Source organism: Halichoerus grypus, chromosome 3, assembly GCF_964656455.1.
Source record: "Halichoerus grypus chromosome 3, mHalGry1.hap1.1, whole genome shotgun sequence".
NCBI lineage: Eukaryota > Metazoa > Chordata > Mammalia > Carnivora > Phocidae > Halichoerus > Halichoerus grypus.
This window is the reverse complement of record NC_135714.1, coordinates 62,880,836-62,898,704: the sequence shown is the minus strand read 5'-3', so window position 1 is coordinate 62,898,704 and position 17,869 is coordinate 62,880,836. Positions and strand designations below refer to the sequence as shown.

The 17,869-nt window shown below is 33.1% G+C and overlaps 1 protein-coding gene across 2 annotated transcripts in view; it reads right to left on the bottom strand.

Annotated features, from left to right (window-relative positions):
• Window positions 1–17,869, bottom strand: part of BMP2K (BMP2 inducible kinase) — a 130,883-nt gene that overhangs the window by 56,195 nt on the left and 56,819 nt on the right. For both annotated transcript variants that reach the window (XM_036069394.2, XM_036069393.2), the window contains exons 4-7: window positions 12,331–12,473; window positions 10,450–10,571; window positions 8,273–8,354; window positions 4,164–4,296 (exon numbers count right to left, since the gene is read on the bottom strand). In XM_036069394.2, the coding sequence (XP_035925287.1) occupies window positions 4,164–4,296; window positions 8,273–8,354; window positions 10,450–10,571; window positions 12,331–12,473 (480 nt within the window). The remainder of the gene's footprint in view (window positions 1–4,163; window positions 4,297–8,272; window positions 8,355–10,449; window positions 10,572–12,330; window positions 12,474–17,869) is intronic.

Sequence of the window (17,869 nt, the reverse complement as noted above, 5' to 3'; positions counted from 1 at the left end):
AAGAAATCTCTACAGGAAATGAACATCCTAATGAGTTTCTGGAAGTGAATGCCCTGCCCCTTACCCAGAAAATCAAACCTGGGTTAGCTCACGAAGAATTATAGTAAAGATATCAGTAGTAGGGGCGCCTGGGTGGATCCGTTGGTTAAGCGACTGCCTTCGGCTCAGGTCATGATCCTGGAGTCCCTGGATCGAGTCCCGCATTGGGCTCCCTGCTCGGCAGGGAGCCTGTTTCTCCCTCTGACCCTCCCCCCTCTCTCTCATTCTCTGTCTCTCAAATAAATAAATAAAATCTTTAAAAAAAAAAAAAAGATATCAGTAGTAATAGTTATTATAGTAGTCAAGATGGTAGTATTAAAGACCATCTCTTACTGAATACTTACACATGCTAAGAAGTACTTTTCATAATTCATTTTCACAATAACCATTAAGAGGTAGGTACTTTTAATATGCTCATTTTAGAAACGTGATTAAGATAATGGAGGTGCCCAATGTTCTGTACCAAGTAAGTGACAGAGCAGATGTGAGCCCAGGCCCTTTGGCTCAAGGCTTTGTTCTTAACCTCTACAATGTACTACCTTAACCATCTTACAACACAGACGCTGAAAGAAAGGTAAGGCAGCCAGCCCTCTGTTCATTCATCATAACTATTCAGTAACCCCATTAGTTAAGCTTCTCATTCTCCTCTAAATATTCTTTAAGTTCTTTTCAACTCTTAGATCCATAATGAAAATGCTTCTCTCCTCACCCCTCAATTCACCTCCACTATTTGTCTAATGGAAAAAGTAACAGAAGCTAAGAAGAAAAATTCTGAATAACTGATTCTGCTACTTTTAAGAAGAAAAGTCAGCAGGAAAAATATAATGAAATTAATAGTTAAACTGAGCTTTATGGACAGTAGGTAATAATAATTACCCTTGACAAAATTGGTGATAATCAAAAGTATATGCAAATTCTTATTATAACCACAAGCCACATAATTTTAACAAAGATCAGGTATAGCCATTTCATTTTCAAAAATCCTTAGTCATATCAAATAGATATATAAGCAGCATTAGTAAAAGTGTTAATACTAAAAAGATAGATGTTTTTTAATGCTTTATTTTTTTTCATTTTTTTTTATTATTATGTTCAATTAGCCAGCCTATAGTATATCATTAGTTTTTGATATAGTGTGTGGAGGCAACTACATTGCATGAATAACTAACTGGCAATAAAATGTTTCACTTTCAAAAACTATGAGCACAACTAGGCAATTCCCAGATTTCTGAATGTAGAATTTTTTGAAAGCAATGTAGATCACTCATTATATATTACAAAAGCAGACAGAGAAACCTAAGTGGGATGGCAGGAAACAGGCAAGGTCACATGTGAAAAAATTGCAAAGAATCTAAGTGTTTTCTAAAAAACAATGCATTGTAGGTATGTTCTTGTTTAAAAATCTCTACTTTGTTATGCTTTTATTACTGAAGGTAATATATAAAAGTAAAATCCACAAAAACCCTTTCACAGGAGATAAAATACCAACATTTACTTGAATGCTTTTATTTCATTCAACTTTTTTGTTCTGCCTAGCTCTCAGATATAAGTTCAAAGATATTAATACGTGGTCAAATTTATATTAACATTGATAAAAACTAAAATCTACACATTTGTTGAAAAATAAAGGAAGCATATGAAAAACAGTAAAGCACCAGTGAACTAGATAGAGCCCAATTAGATCCTAAAATTATCAAAAGTGTTTAGCTTTTCCTTCCCATTATATACAAACACATACCCATACACACATACACAGAGAAGAAAAAAAAAAACCAACCAACCTAACTCAAGAAAATAAGATCTTACAACTACAAGCAAAATAAATCACGAATCAGGGTGTATATATATATATATATATATATATATATATATATAGTCCAGTCTCTCATACAGCATTGTCCACTGAGAATATTCAGAGTTTCTATGACACTGAAAGATCCCCAATAAAACCCTCATTCAACTGTGATGAAAACATTATACTCAGCAACAAAACAGCCACAGTTACAATGATTTACAAGGACCTCAATAAAAGGTTAAACTTCAATTAGCCAGAACAGCCAAAGTAAATTCCTCAATCTATTCTTTGAGCATTGCAATCAGAGTCCTTTCATGCTTTTAATGCCCTAATTTTTGGACAATGAAGGAGGAAAGCAACTGAACAGAGGGGGTTATGGATCTATGTTTATTCAAATATACTCTAAAAGGTATATTTGCTTTTTTAAAAAATCACATTCTGTAAAATGGCAGGGTAAAATTACAGGGATAATGGGAAAAATAGAGCTGGGTCAGACCCCTGAAAAACTATACAACTTTGTCAACCAGAGCACTGACAAAAACATTAACTGGTACCTGGGAAGGTAACCTGCACCTGGGAAGGCAATTTGGCTGGAAGCTGCCACAAGGATATAAAAATACATCAAAATAAGGCTGGCAAGTGCTCAACCAATAAAGATAAAAATGGAACTCTAAGCCAGCAGGGGTGCTATTCAGGGAACGACCCATTAGTAGGGAGCCACAGGAAATTCAGGTAGATCTCTCTATGAAGAAGATCCCACCCAGGTACAAACACTCATATTTAATACTCCCCAATTAGAGCTAAAAGTCCTCACGCCGGCAGGACAGCAGCAAAGCTTAGGGCTATTTCCTTTCCCCTGTAAGTTATAACACCACCTCTCCTACCCTGTTACTCTGGTTCCCTTTGCCTAGGAAAAACAATCCACATGAAGCAATGTAAGCTTGTGTTCAACTGACATACTTCTCCAATTTCCAACATGTTTGAGCAAATCCACATAAATAAAAAGATTATTCTTTAAACAAGTTTGCATAGCAAGGCCAGATATCCTTTTATGATCCATTTTCTTTTGACCATTTTTCTACTGGAGTGTTTGCCCTTTTCTTTTTGATTTACCTGAGCCTTATAGATTATAAAAGTTAGCCATTTGTCAAATGTGTACCAAATATTTTTTTCCCAATTTATTATTTGACTTTATGCTGGGGTTCATAGGTTTGGGGGGGTACTTTTAATGGTTTAAACTTATATGTAACAGATTCATCTTTTCTTTCCTAGTTTCTGAGATCTAATGCCTGTAGACTACCCATTCCAGTGTTATCAATAAATTCAAGCCTATTTTCTTCAAGTACATTTATGTTTTATTTTTTACATTCAGGTCTTTGATTGATCTGAATTTTTAGCATAAAGTTTGAGGTAGATTTTCAGCTTGGAATTGAATTTTGTCCACAAATCCCTAATAATTTTCTGTATTTCCATCTATTTTTCCCCTTGAGTTGAATGGCCATCTTTATAATACAAAACATCAAATATATTTAGATTAGCCCTCTTTTCCGTTGCATTGATCGGTGTGGCTGGAGGCTATGACGGGATGTTTAAAATGCAAAAAACAGAGCAGACATGCTAGAAACATTTTAATTAAAACAGTGCTGAGAGGTGCTGTTTAAATACTGCAGCTTCCTAATATTATTTTAATTTTAATATCTGATAGCCATCCTCCTCACCCTCAATCATCTTTTCCAGAAATTTTACCATGTACAAATATAAAAAATTAAATTTATAGTACCATCCAAAAGGAAGAAAAAACTCTTAACGGAGGCTAGAAGGAAAACTGAGGTATTCTTTTGAAGTCAGGGGCCCACAGGTCTACCCCTTCCTGATACTACACTCAGGTTGTTTTCCAATAAACGCTTTATAATCAATAAAGAATAAATATTTAAAAGGGTGGCCAAATAAGCTACACTCTAAGACCGATAATACTTTGATACAAAAGAGCAACAGATCTGGATATTTAGATTTCAAAGTACAAAGACTGAGTAATTAAATGTTTTGCTCTAAGGTTTTCCAGAAATTCCAGTTTCCTTAATTACATAATCTCTATGTTCTACAAAAGCTTATCTAGGGGGCTTAAAAATATCCATGCACTAATCGGTAATTAGGCTGCTTTCATTCCTATAAAAGTCTTATAAACATTTTTTAATGTTTTTTCTTTATAATAGTTTCACAAAACTGTAATACATGAAATCAAAAGACTAGGCTTAGGTAAAGAGATGTGACAGCCCACCTTTAACTACAGTATCTTACAATTTTTTCATAAAATTTTCCAAGTACTTACTTATTAAGCAATGTATATTCTGGGAGTAACGAGAATTGTCTGGGATGGTGAAGCTGCCATCACAGATAGCAACCTGACTCTCACCAAAAGGAAGAGTAAAGAAACAAAGTTTATACAGTAAACATCCCAGCGCCTGTAAAAAAAACAAGTATGAATATCATCAGAGCTCAAGTAATCAATCACAAGACAAAAACATAGTCCCAGACCAAAAACTAAGTATGTTACTAAAAAAAACTAAAGTCTGTTTCTAATACTGGATCACTCTTTTCACAAATTACTGCTTAAACCAATTAATGTGCTTAATTTCTGAAAAGACATTTATCACTTCCATATTTTGCTATCACATCTGTGGTTAGCTGGCTGCATTAAAGCTATAATGGAACTCTAAATCATGAATGATGTAACTAAAATTGAAAGTATCTGGTTCCCTTTGGGGAAAAAATTGTATTTTTATTTCTTTCACAAGGAAAAAATATATTTAGCACAAAACTAGCATATAACCAACAAAATAATCACAAGGCTCCCTCTAAAAACATTTTTTTAAAAATCAAAATAAAACATGTTATAAAATCCTGGGGTTCCAAATATGAGTTCGCCAGCACAGTTAAATTTATCAGACAACCATCAATAGTTTTATTGATTATTCATTAGACATATGTCATTATTTCATATCATAAAAATTAGTTTTCTACTTCTAAATATAACCCTATAACTTTTATTCTAAATATACTACTCATATTTGTACTTGGCTAATCTATAATAAAATTCACAAAGAAAGGGTTCTGTCTGTTTCACCTGCATGGCTTCCTAGACAGCACAGCACCAATAAATCTACTTGCTCACAATGAGGACAAAACACCCTAGAACAACACAAATTGCATTCTGAAAAGTAGCATAGGAAATTCCTAGCTACCAAGCTGCTAACAGCTCAAACTTGAGAAGCAGTAATAAAATGTGATTTTTGGCTCAAGAAATCATGTTGTTGTTATAAAAAAAATGTCACCTCAAGCCTTAAGAATGTAAAGGATAATATTTCTAATTCTAAAAAGACTGTAATAAAATTCTCCAATAGTCAGTATGCAATTATATCAGCAATACTGAAATTTGGCCTTACTATCACCTCTCCTTTGTTGGATTTTCTCCACACATCAACTTAGCACACTCAACTAACAAATACACTAAGTTCTCTAACTACCATGAAAATCATAATATGCAGAAACACCTTTGTAAGTTCAACAGTATTTACAAAACATTATTTTCAATATAGCCTTCCAACAATAAAAGTTTAAAAACTCTAGAAATTTCAATTCTAGAAGAGTAATTCTAGTAAGTTCAAAAGCATTACTGTGACTAATGAAATGGAAGATTCTGAATGGAAATAACCAGTTCCATGTCACTTAAAAATATTTACAATGCTTTTTTCTGTAAGGAAGATAATTTCAGTATTTATACAGCAAATTGAGCTTCAGGCTTCCTTAACAGCACTAAAAAAAAATACTATTAATGGTGTAATATCTACATTAAATTACACCTTTCTCCTGCCCAGATGACAGTCTAAGAGTTCTGCATTTTAGCCAGTTTTATCTTATCAATCAAACGTTTAGTAATGTGTCTTCTGTTAGAGTAAATGTTGCAGGAGTTCCCAGACAACAATTTTAGATAGCAATGCCAGTGTACTTAAAAAACATAAATATAAAATATAAAATACTCTGCTTCACACAGTGTGAACACAACCAGGTGTCCTAATTTTTTCACACCAAAGGCATTTGCCTCCTTATCCATTTGGTATGATGAGAATTGTTCAAGAAACAGGAGGAAACAAGTGACCTGATTTTGAAGGCTAAGTATCATCATCTTCAATTTTCCTCATTAAAAGATAACATGAAGCATCTCTCACTGAATTTCCTAATGCTTATAAAATCAGCATCCTACTTCTCAGGATAAAAATAACCTACAATGAAAACTTCCAAGCAAAAAAAAATTTTTTCCCAAAATATAAAGTGCTAAATGAATACTTTAACCTCAATATAATAAGTCCCTGAGAATCAGGACTACCCTGAAATAGAATCAGAAATATAATTCTTGACCAGTATGAACTGAGTATTTTTTCTGGATATTCTTTCATTCACACCTAAAATGTTATAACATACTTCTGTTTCACCTGAGCTAAGACAAGAAAAAAATGGCACCATGAAAATTAAAATTCTGTTTCTGTCAAGCATATAAACATAGATTCTATTTTCTGATTATTTTTCTTCTTTTTTATTTTTGGGTAATCTATCTGTAACTCCACAGCTATACCCAGTTATCCATTATAGAAATACTACCCCATATACTAATCTATAAATGGTATAAAGTTTAAATTTATAGCAATTTAGTATGCTAACTGGCATGCATACAAAGTCTGAAAGGATCCCTCCTTTTTTATTAAGATACTGGGTAACGATCATGTGCTTAGAGACTATTTTTTTCAATCAAGCCTTGATGATTTCCAAACTGTAGTTAAGCTATGATGTCTCTTGTTTTCTCTGCTGTTGAAATACTCTTTTAGGTGACATAGATTTCAACAGCCATCACAAAATTAGGCTAGAAAAGACTTCCACAACCACCTCTTCTAATACCTTCACTTTATAAATTAAGATCTGATTGGATTTGCTGTCTAAATTATACTGTAAGCCACTTACTGTAAGCCATTTAATAAGTCAAATGTTAATGCTGAGAAAAGCAAACTGAGTTTGAATTATTCAAGCTGGTGATCTACAAGCAGTTATCAAGTTAACTAAATCAAACTTACCCAAGGTTTGATTCAACTGTGCATATGGTTAAAAATTCAACTAAGATTTAAGATCACTCATGCAAAAGTATATATTACAACAGATGAAAAGATATCAAAGATACTCTTTTTTTATTACCTTGCAAGAATATTTAGTATCCCAACCCCTGTAAGGAGGAGGTCAGAAGAGGACCAAGGAGATATTCATGTGGTTTCACACATTATGCTCTACTACTTTCTAAATACATTTTAAAAATAAAACAAACATGACTTTTCTTGTAAACTCTAGAACTATTTCCAAAGGAATTTTTTTCCTCCATCCCTAATACAGTTACTAGAGGTAGATATGACTAAATACTTGTTGAATTTAAATGAATTCACATTTAAAATAGAGTTTCTTGCTAGTTTATCAAATACCGCCAAAATATATTTCCTTATGAAACAAGTTCTAAAGAAGTATTAGCATTCTAACATAAAGTTCAACTATATAGATACGTGATCATCTTAATAATTCAATCTAGATACACAGTTAACCCTTGAACAACATAGGGGGTTAGGGGCACCAAACCCCCCATGCAGTTAAAAATCCATGTATAACTTGACTCCCCCAAAACTTTACTAATAATCCACTGTTGACCAGTTACCAATAACATAGTTAGTTAACACATATTTTGTAATGTATTACATACTGTATTCTTACAATACTATATAACTATTTCTTAATTTTTTCAGTATCTCTAGGCTACGTGGTTCATCTGCAAGTTTTTTCACATTTGTTGCCAATCTCCACAAAGTTTTCCAATATACTTATTTTTAAAACCCTGCATATTAAGTGGACCCATGCAGTTCAAACACATGTTGTTCAAGGGTCAACTGTATATGTTAAATGATAAGATCCTCAATATATAGAAGTTAGTCAGTGGTATGATTTTAATTAGAAAAAAGCTTTACTCCCTGTTAGTTTCCATTAAAAAATCCTAAAATACTTATAAAAACTACTTAAGAGTTATGGCCAGCTTTTCCATACTGCGATCAATCAAAATTACGATCAAAAAAATATTAACATTCTCTATAAATTCTAAAAAATACTGTAGTAAAACGTTACATTATATGGAAGTCCTTTATTTACTCTTTTATACCTAAGCTTTCCAATTCAGGATTAAGAAGATAAAATGTTCTATTTGTTTTCTTCTTCTGAATAAGAAGCTCCACTATATACCACTCTCTTCTACTTATTACGAAATACCTTTTGGGGGACACGGGGAAAATAATCAACTGAACTCAGATTTTTTTTTTTAATTTGGTTAGAGAAAATGTTAACCTTTCTTGGCCTTACCCAGATATCAGCCTTGGTGGTGATAGGTTTCCCTCCATAAAGGTTGATCATTTCAGGGGCTCTGTATGACAGAGTTGTATACCTGGCAGTAAATAAGTGAAATGGAGTGGAGATATAAAAAAAAAAAAAGAAAAAGATAGATAGATAGATACTACATTGTTTCTATATAAAATACTACAAAAACTTTTAGTTTCAATAACATTATATAGAAATAATACTATTTTTAAAAAGCTCAATAAAAGTCCATAAAGATTTAACAATACAAAGCATCTACATACACATTTTTATTCAACAAGTGCAATAGCATCTCTAATGATATAAAAACTTAATTTTCTTTAATAAAAAATCTTAAAAACAATGGATTGAAAATATAGTTTTCCTTGAATTTATTTTAAATAATATAATTTGACTCTAAAATTATTCTTATCAAAATATTTTAGTCTATTAATTTAAAAGCAAAATCGCTACCCTCTCAAAAAATTAATTTATATGTTTTATTAAGGAGTTTGTTTTTATGGACTGTAACATAATTCCTGGCACATAGTAGTAAATCTCCTTTAGGTTTGTTTATATCATTGTTGTTTTAAAAGTAACCTAGTTGCCATAATTCTAACTACACTAATTAAGAACACTTCTAGAACTGACTGTCATCATAAGCTATTTGGAATTAAAAGATACTGTGAGAAAATATTTACCAATATAAAAATTCTAAATCCACTATGAACAGAATACTTTAGTGAAGTAGTACTCAATTTCATGGCAGAAATTATTAGACAATGGAAGGAATTCCTGTATCATGGCATAATTTAAGATCAATTTTGAGTGTTGATATGTTTCATTTTATATGAAATATCTTAAGGCTCAACATTCTCTCCTCTTATTTTTCAAAATTACCCTGACTGATGAGACACTACAGAGGAGCAACCTGAGAAACCAGGAAAGAAAGTGCATGAGGGCAGAACTTCTGTTCACGCTATACTGCAGACTGCAGCACCACAAGTGCCCACTGCATTGCAGGCCCTGAATAAACACCTACCAACTGAATAAACGGTTAGACCATTAACTCCTCAATTGAGCCACAAAGCAAAAGAACTCCTCATGAGCCTGCATTTATCACTACTGCAAAATTCTACTAAACCTTAACTATACTTCAAATTCAACAGCAAGAAATGAAACTTTCAGCAAGTCAGAGATCCTAAAGCTGGCATTATATATCATGACCCAATAATTTTTTAATTATATATATATATCCGCAAGAAGCCAATTCAATAATTTGTTCTTGTGTTCTTCAGGACATTTATATGTTTACTAAGGAGTTAAGTTTTATGGAATCTAATATAATCATCATAGGCTAAGTTTCCTTAGTAGCAATACATAGTCTAGAAACCCACAGTGTTATACAAATGGGCCACAGTAAGATCAGCTCTCCTTGAGTCATTTCAAAACGTATACTGAAGTTCAAATGATAGCACTTAGTCTTAAACAATTGAGAAATTGTGAGGGAGTGAAGAAAGGCAACTTAGAAAAGACAACTACGCAGAAATTGCTATTCTCAAAGATCTTTGGGCATTCTGTATCATTTTACTAAGGTAATCTAAGATTTACAAACAGTTCTATTTTCTAAAACTAGAAAACAGAAAAGTCAGGGAAAAGTACTTACAGGTACTCTAGCAACCACAGAAAGTACAAAATTAAGAAAATATAAGCAGATATGACGTATTTCTACCAGAGAGCTTTCTAATACACTATCACAGAGTAACATGTTTTCCACACAGTTTTCAATACATTAACAAGTCAATCTTCCTCATTTTAAATATGAAGTAAAAACTTAGCTTTCAAATAATTTAATGTTTTTCCTAACAAGCACAATCCTCAGTATTAGTAAAAACAAAGATGTTTAACCGAACAACAATCACTTAAAATTCCCTTTAATGATTCCACAAATTACTATAGCTTAACAAATTTCTTGATAAATATATTTACAACGTACATGAAAAACCTGTATGCATGATAAAATATATTTCTACTGAGCTAGAGCAGACATAAATTAGTCAAAGTCACAGAAATATTTTGAAGAAATCTATAAATCAAACACCTAAAATTTGTATTAGGAGAAGTGGTCCACAGACTGAACTAAAATTCCCATGAAACAAAGCACAATAAAGACAGAAACTTACTTTTTAATTTCTTCTTCTACAAGATTAACTCCATCTTTTTGAGGATTAAGAAATTTATTCGTGGCACTGCCAAAGTCACAAAGTACATAGTTTCCACTATCATTCAACAAAATATTTTCTACCTTCAGAAAAAATAAATAATTAGTATTTTCAAAGTGAATTTTATTTTTATAACCATGTTTTTATAAAATAAACCTTGAAAGGTTTGTGTCATATATACACAGAGACAGGAGTAAGATAAATTATGAGGAAGGACAAAAGAATCAGACCAAAAATATACTTGACTATGTCTACTGTTTCTCTTATTAAGAACAGAGAAATGCTTTTCCCATCCCAGGATGATTTTTGCAGGGGCCAAGAAGCCCCAAATCCTCTTTAAACCTCTTCTATGAAAAAAAGAAGAACTAGCAGCAGTCCAAGTCTATCTATACTGTACCTCCATTTTTATCATTTTCTGACACTTCAGTTTATCTATAGACAAGTAACAAAAATTATTAAAATTCTACCTGATTGACTTCTAATTCCATTTTTATCTACAATGCTCCACTAAAAAACACAATTTTGACTTTATGTGTTAAAGTTATACCGAATTATTCGGGAAAATGTAAACACTGCATATTCAAAACAACTAAAATGAACTACACTGTTTATCCAAATTAAAGGACAGAAGTCTGCAGGCATGCATTTCAATTTTGGCTTAATTTATATCATATTACTGTAGGTTTCCCTAGATGATGTTTTCATGGTTAACAACCTACATTTTAAATGACACCTTCTATTCTCTTGTATCTTAAGAGAATTTTATTATCACCTTTCATAAATTTTGTATAATCAGTCAGAATTGGGATTCATTCCTTCATTAAATATTTATTGAGACCCTGGCTATGTGCCAGGCACCACTGCAAATACTTGGATATATCACTACAAAAGAGAAAAATCCCTGCCCACATGGAGTTTACACTCTAGTAGAAGAGAACAGAAAGTAAACAATAAGCACAATACACAAGCAAATTATATAGTACCTTACAAGAAGGTAACAAGTGATAATAAAAGATACAGCAGGGTAAAGAGCAGAAATGTTAGGCTGTAACTATGGATAAGGTGTGTAAGACAGAACTCACTGAGAGAGTTAATCTGAGCAGACTTGAAGCGGGGTGAAAGTTTAGCCATGGGATATCTGGGCATATAGCATTTTGGGAAGAGAAATTTTTATAATCTTAGTGTTTGTGGGCATCAAAGAAGACACCTATGGTTTTAAATAATGTATGTAATGATATCTTGAGAAATATGATACCAGGAACTTTTAAATCCTCTTTGGGGACTTTTTCCAATGTAACAAGTGGGTACCCTACACAAGAGATCAGAGCCCACAAAAAGCTAAGATAAAATCACCTTAAAGACAATCACCACCAAATTATAGTAAATTATAGAAAACTACAGTAAATTATAAATAAGTGAGTAAAAAGACCCATTCAAGTTTGCCTCCAAAATCTCTGGAAAATATCCTGATGCTTAATATGGATTACAGGAAACAGGAGGAGAGCTGAACTGGACGAGAACAGTGTGGAAGGACACTCAACCTACATCAGTGAAGTTCACATTTTTGCTCATGTGAAACCTTTTTAAAAAGCCTACTAGGTACAACAGAAGCAGAGTAGAGGGCACAACATTCACTTCTACAGCCTAACTAGAAGCCCTCAGGGTCATGGAAAGCACAATTTCTATTCTACAGTCTTTACAAGGCCTCAGGAAATGAAGCCTGGGACAGAGAGACCCTTCCCAGTGCTGGTAATAAAACCTAGTATAGATGAAGATAGTCAAAGAACACTTTAATGCTAAAGTTTAAAATGTATTCATCCATAAGTAGTCTAAAATTCCTACCTTCAGATCCCGGTGAATTATTGGAGTCTTACACTGATGCAATCTGGCAACAGCTTCACAGGTATCACAGAATATCCGTAACACTTCTGCTTCCGTGAAACCTGTCTGCAGCTTCTTATTCATCTGATTCACTACCTGTCCAGCTAACCAAAAAAGAAATTTTGAGAAGACATATTTTTAGTAAAAGAAGACTACCACAAAGAATTAAAGAAATTCCTGTATGGTCTCAGGTAACAGGGAATTGGCTTTTTCATAATGCTCATGTAAGGAGCCTTACTGTACCATATCATATTGACTCAAAGACATGCATTTTCATATTTTACATCTCTGAAATGAAAACATCTTAAGATAGATGCTACTAGCCATTTTTTAAGATTTTAACATCTCTGAAATCAAGATATACTTTATAATTGATGGCATCATGGATTTGAAGAAACAGTTATTCAACACTGCGCTAGCTATTGGATGAAGAGAGGTGAGCAAAAATAAAGTTTATATTATCATGGAATTTATAATCTAAAAGCATAGATAAACATTAAGCCATTACAAAAATAAACACATATAATTATATACAATAAAGATAATATGAGAGGAACCTAAATTTAAAAACCTCCTTGGTGAAGGAGGATGGGGAGGAGAGGGTGTCAGATGAGGTCTGTCTGGGGAAGTGATATTTATGTTGAGACTGTAGGATGATTAGGAACCAGCCAGGCAGAGATCTGTGAGAAAAGCATGCTAGCAACAGCAAGCAACATGCACAAAGGCCTCCAGTTTGGAAAAGAGCTTTAAAACTTTGAATAACTTAAAACCAATGGAGGTATGGTCTAAGAAGCAGAGAAGAGGTAAAGTGACATGAAAACTGACAAGACAGCTACCCATCAGCCATATTTTAGATTTATCTTGACAACCAGGGAAACTTCCTGATCTAGCTTTTTAAAGGATCTCCTTGATTATGAGGGAATCACAAGAGTGGAAATGGAGAGATGGGTTAAGATGCTTATGCTCTAGGGGCGCCTGGGTGGCTCAGTTGGTTAAGCAACTGCCTTCGGCTCAGGTCATGATCCTGGAGTCCTGGGATCGAGTCCCGCATCGGGCTCCCTGCTCGGCAGGGAGTCTGCTTCTCCCTCTGACCCTCCTCCCTCTCATGCTCTCTGTCTCTCATTCTCTCTCTCTCAAATAAATAAATAAAATCTTTAAAAAAAAAAAGATGCTTATGCTCTAAATTTCAGGCCCCCTGAAAAAGACAATGGGCAGAATAACTTACTAAACTCAAATAGTCATACCAATGAGCCCTGAGAGGATGATTATATATTACATATATCAAAATAATCAATAGTCTAATGACAATTCTAAATTATTAAGAAAAAGTTTACCATCATCTAAGAACACAAGTGAATATGTGATTCATTCAGAAAGCATTCTAATAAAAATCAAGTTTGGGAATTGCTAATTTGAAACTTTCCTTTAACAAAGTTGGACAAATGAACCTTTACTACTTTGTAATCTGCAAGAAGGTGCATACACACCTGTTCCTTTTATTATTACTGTCTAAACAGCATGCTCATGCATTTTCTCATGCTGGGTTTCTTCTTAAAATTTTAAAGCAGAAAAGATATCAAATTTTACCTATCAATCCCCAATTTTCAGAACACTCAAGTATATTTGGTTGCAATTTATTCAGAGTATCTCAAGATTGAGGCACCTGACCATGCAGCAATTTCCTCCATCCTTTTGTGTGTTAGACACGGAACTTGTTTTAACCAAAAATTAAACAGGATGAAAAGTGTTTTATTGGTGCTCATTCACATTCTTGAAATATCATTTCATAGCTGAAGAAATCATAACCTTGAACTCAATGTTCAATTCCTCTCCCAAACTTTCAATGTTGTAATGAGTAGAATAAATTTTAAACCAATGTTAATCCTCTTTCTGCCATTCAGAGGTCTTGAATCACAAAATCTAAGACCCCAGAAAAAGCTAACAGCTGTATTTGAGCTGCATTTCAAATGTTGAAACAAATAAAATTTCATTATGCAAAATCAAAGTCCCCTGAAAATTAAAGATTATTCCAATGAGAAACAAAAGAACCAGATTCAGAAATCAAAAAAGGTATACTTGTATTTCTACTATCTTTATGAGAAAAATATCCCGAGGACAGCTTGATAGTGCCAGGGAAAAGGATCATATAAAACAGAGCCACTCTAAACCCAGCAAACCCACCCTCATGTGAATGAGCCCAGTCAAAATGAACAGTGTCATTCCACCAAGCTCAGTCTAGAACAGATGACCCACTGATACACAATAATAAATGATTGTTGTTTTAGGCTATTGACTTTTAGGATGTTTTGTTACTAAGCAAAAGCTAATAGGTATTATCATCCACGGGAATTTCTGTCAAACACCTCCTGGAAATAAAAGCTCTCTCTTTTCCCTCTCTCACTCTGTTTTTTTGTTTTTGTTTTTTTTAAGTAGGCTCCACGCCCACCCCCCAGTGAGGAGTCCAACAAGGGGCTTGAACTCATGACCCTGAGACCAAGACCTGAGCTGAAATCAAGAGTCAGACACTTAACCGACTGAACTACCCACACACTCAGAAGTTCTTTTCATACAGTAATGGAAATATATTCAAATTCAATTCTGATTTCTGGAAGTCTGATTTCTGGAAATCTTACCTAAAGCATGTAATCTCTCTTTAACCTATATATATCAGAGTATTAGCAAATTACACAGTGTCAAATCTTGAACCTACAAAGATCTAATATTTATTACAAAAGATGACTGTAAACATTTGACACCTGAAACCATGATGGGGCATATCAGCTATATAATACATTCTTCTACATCCTGTACAGTTTTATCCCTACGTAATCAAAACCAATGTACCTGATCTATATTCGTAACATTGACTGCCTTACAAAAGTACCTTCATTCTTAAACAATTTTATGTAATATAATTAGCTTCTATAGAAGAAGTAAGGGGAAAGTAATTATTCTCCCATTCTCTACCCCTCCAACTCACTCCTCCCCCATGAAAAGAAAAGGAACTTATCTAATTGATTCATCTGAGAAAAAGGAACTGAGCATGCTCTATTCAGATCCTCCAGATTCCTTCTCTAGGATATAATTGCCCACTCAGAGGGTACAATCTGATCTACAGTACATGCAGTAAGCTTAACTGGTGAAACATTTAAAGAAAACTTCTAACATAAAAAAGAAGGCGTAATAACAAACAGAAAAAAAAAATCAGAAAAACAAAAACACAAGGAACAGAAGAAAACTTTTTAAAAACTATAATTAATAACTGCAGACAACAAAAGATTTGCACCTAAAACAAGAGCAAGGTGCATTTTAACAAAGAACAATGTTGAGAGAACAGAAAGAGTTCCTGGAAATTAAAAATAACAGAGCAGAAATACCAAATTCTATAGAGGAGCTAAAAGATATATTTAAGGAATGCTCCCACCACAAGTAGAATTTTTAAAAAGAGAAGAAAAAAAGAGGAACAGGGAAAATGAAGGAGAGAAAAAAATTGAGTGCCCAGAAATAAAGATAGCAAAATTGACCCATAACCAAGGCAATATACTTGATATTTTAGAATGCTAGAGATAAAGATTCTAAGTGTCCATGGAAAAAAAGAGGTCACCTAAAAAAAACCTGAAGAATCATAATGCATCAGATTTCTCAATAGCAGCAAACACTAGGGGAAAAAAAATGGAATAATGCCTTCAAAATTCTAGATCAAAATTATTTCTAACCTACAACACTTTAGTCAGCCAAATTAACAATTAAATATGGATGTAGAATAAAAATATTTCTATATATGCAAGGTTTCAAAAATGTTTCCTTCCATAATTCATTATCAGAAAGCTAATGAAAAATGTACTCTATTCCAAGGAGGTAGTTAAAAACAAGGAGGGAGGCATGAGCAGTAGGGACTCCAAGATAGGAAGGCAAAGAGAATTCCCAGAATGACAGCTAAATGCTGTTCAAAATTAAGCAGAACTGAAGTCTCCTGAAAGGATGTTTCTATGGAAGAAAAACTAAAATTGACACAAGTATTTAAATGTTTAAGCATACTGCATAAAGACTGACACTTCCATTGGGGAATGTGGGGCTAAAATACTAATATATATGGAGAAGGAAATGAGGCAAATAAAAAATGGAGTAATTATTAACTCCAGGAAAAGAATTTAAAAGTACAAGAAAGAAAATGTAATCACAGACTATTACATATCACAGTTAAATGACAAACAAAATAATTTAAACACCAATTATTAATTTAATCTAAAAACTAAGAATATACTACTCTCACAGTAAAATCCTCATCTTTACTTGGAGATACTATCTAAAACATAAAATCAGAGCTAGCACTAGCAAACTTGCATTCAAGAGCCTCCTCATGCCCAGAATCACATACTTCCCCTGATTTTGTAAGTTCCCTCTTTTTCATACCCCAAGGATCTCATTAAAACTACAGACTCTCCTCTACATAATGAAGTGTAGAAATATGGAATAAATATGAGGAGACATATCTTAAGGATTTTTAAAATGAATGCCTCTGAGGAGAGGGATGGGGCAAGATAATGATTTAGACACAGCTTAACAGAACTCTTTGACTTTTTAAAACTTATATATGAATTACTTTGATAAAAATAAAAATTCCATGTGAATCAGCTTGCTAATTCAAACCAGATAAAAAATTTTTTTTTAACTTCTTAAAACGCAAAAGCATGCCTTGCTCAAAATATAGCTCAGGTCACTTTAAAATTTGTCCCCTGGAGCATCTGGGTGGCTCATTAAGCGAACAGCTCCTGATTTTGACTTAGGTCATGATCTCATGGTCATGATCTCCTCATGACTCTCTCTCTCAAATAAATAAATAAATCTTTAAAAAATAAAAATTAAAAAATAAAATTTGTCCCCTAAAAACTGAAATTCATTTGGTTTCCCTTTTAAAATGTCTTCTGGATGACAATTAAACTCATCCAAGGTTATGATTATGCCAGATTCAATTATCTTTAAAAAAATAGCCAAGGGCTATCTTTACAAGTAACAAGGGCTACTCTATCCAGCTAAGAGCACCACAAATGCTGGAACTCAGGAAAGTGGAGTAAAGAACATCAATATCTTCTCCTTAAAGAGATCACAATGTTTTACAGTATGAAATATAAATAAGAGAAAACAACAAGGAAAACATCTAATTTTTTTATGTTATATATGGAAATAACTTACAAGTATATCATAATAGATATTATAATACTGATTCACTTCATTTTCCCCTATCCTTCCCTCCTTACAAAACTAGAGTAAATGAAACTATATTTTCTCCACCACCACCACCATCTTCCTCCTCCTCCATCATTCAGGAAATGACAAGTGTTTCTAATATCATAATTAAAAATCATAACTGTCTTAAGAGAATCTAAATATAAACCAAGGCTCCTCACAGCCCAAAATGCCAGATACAGTCTGTTTAAAAAAAAAAAAAAAAAAAAGCAAGTTTGCAGGAAATGACTTAATTGCCCCCTTCAAACACATT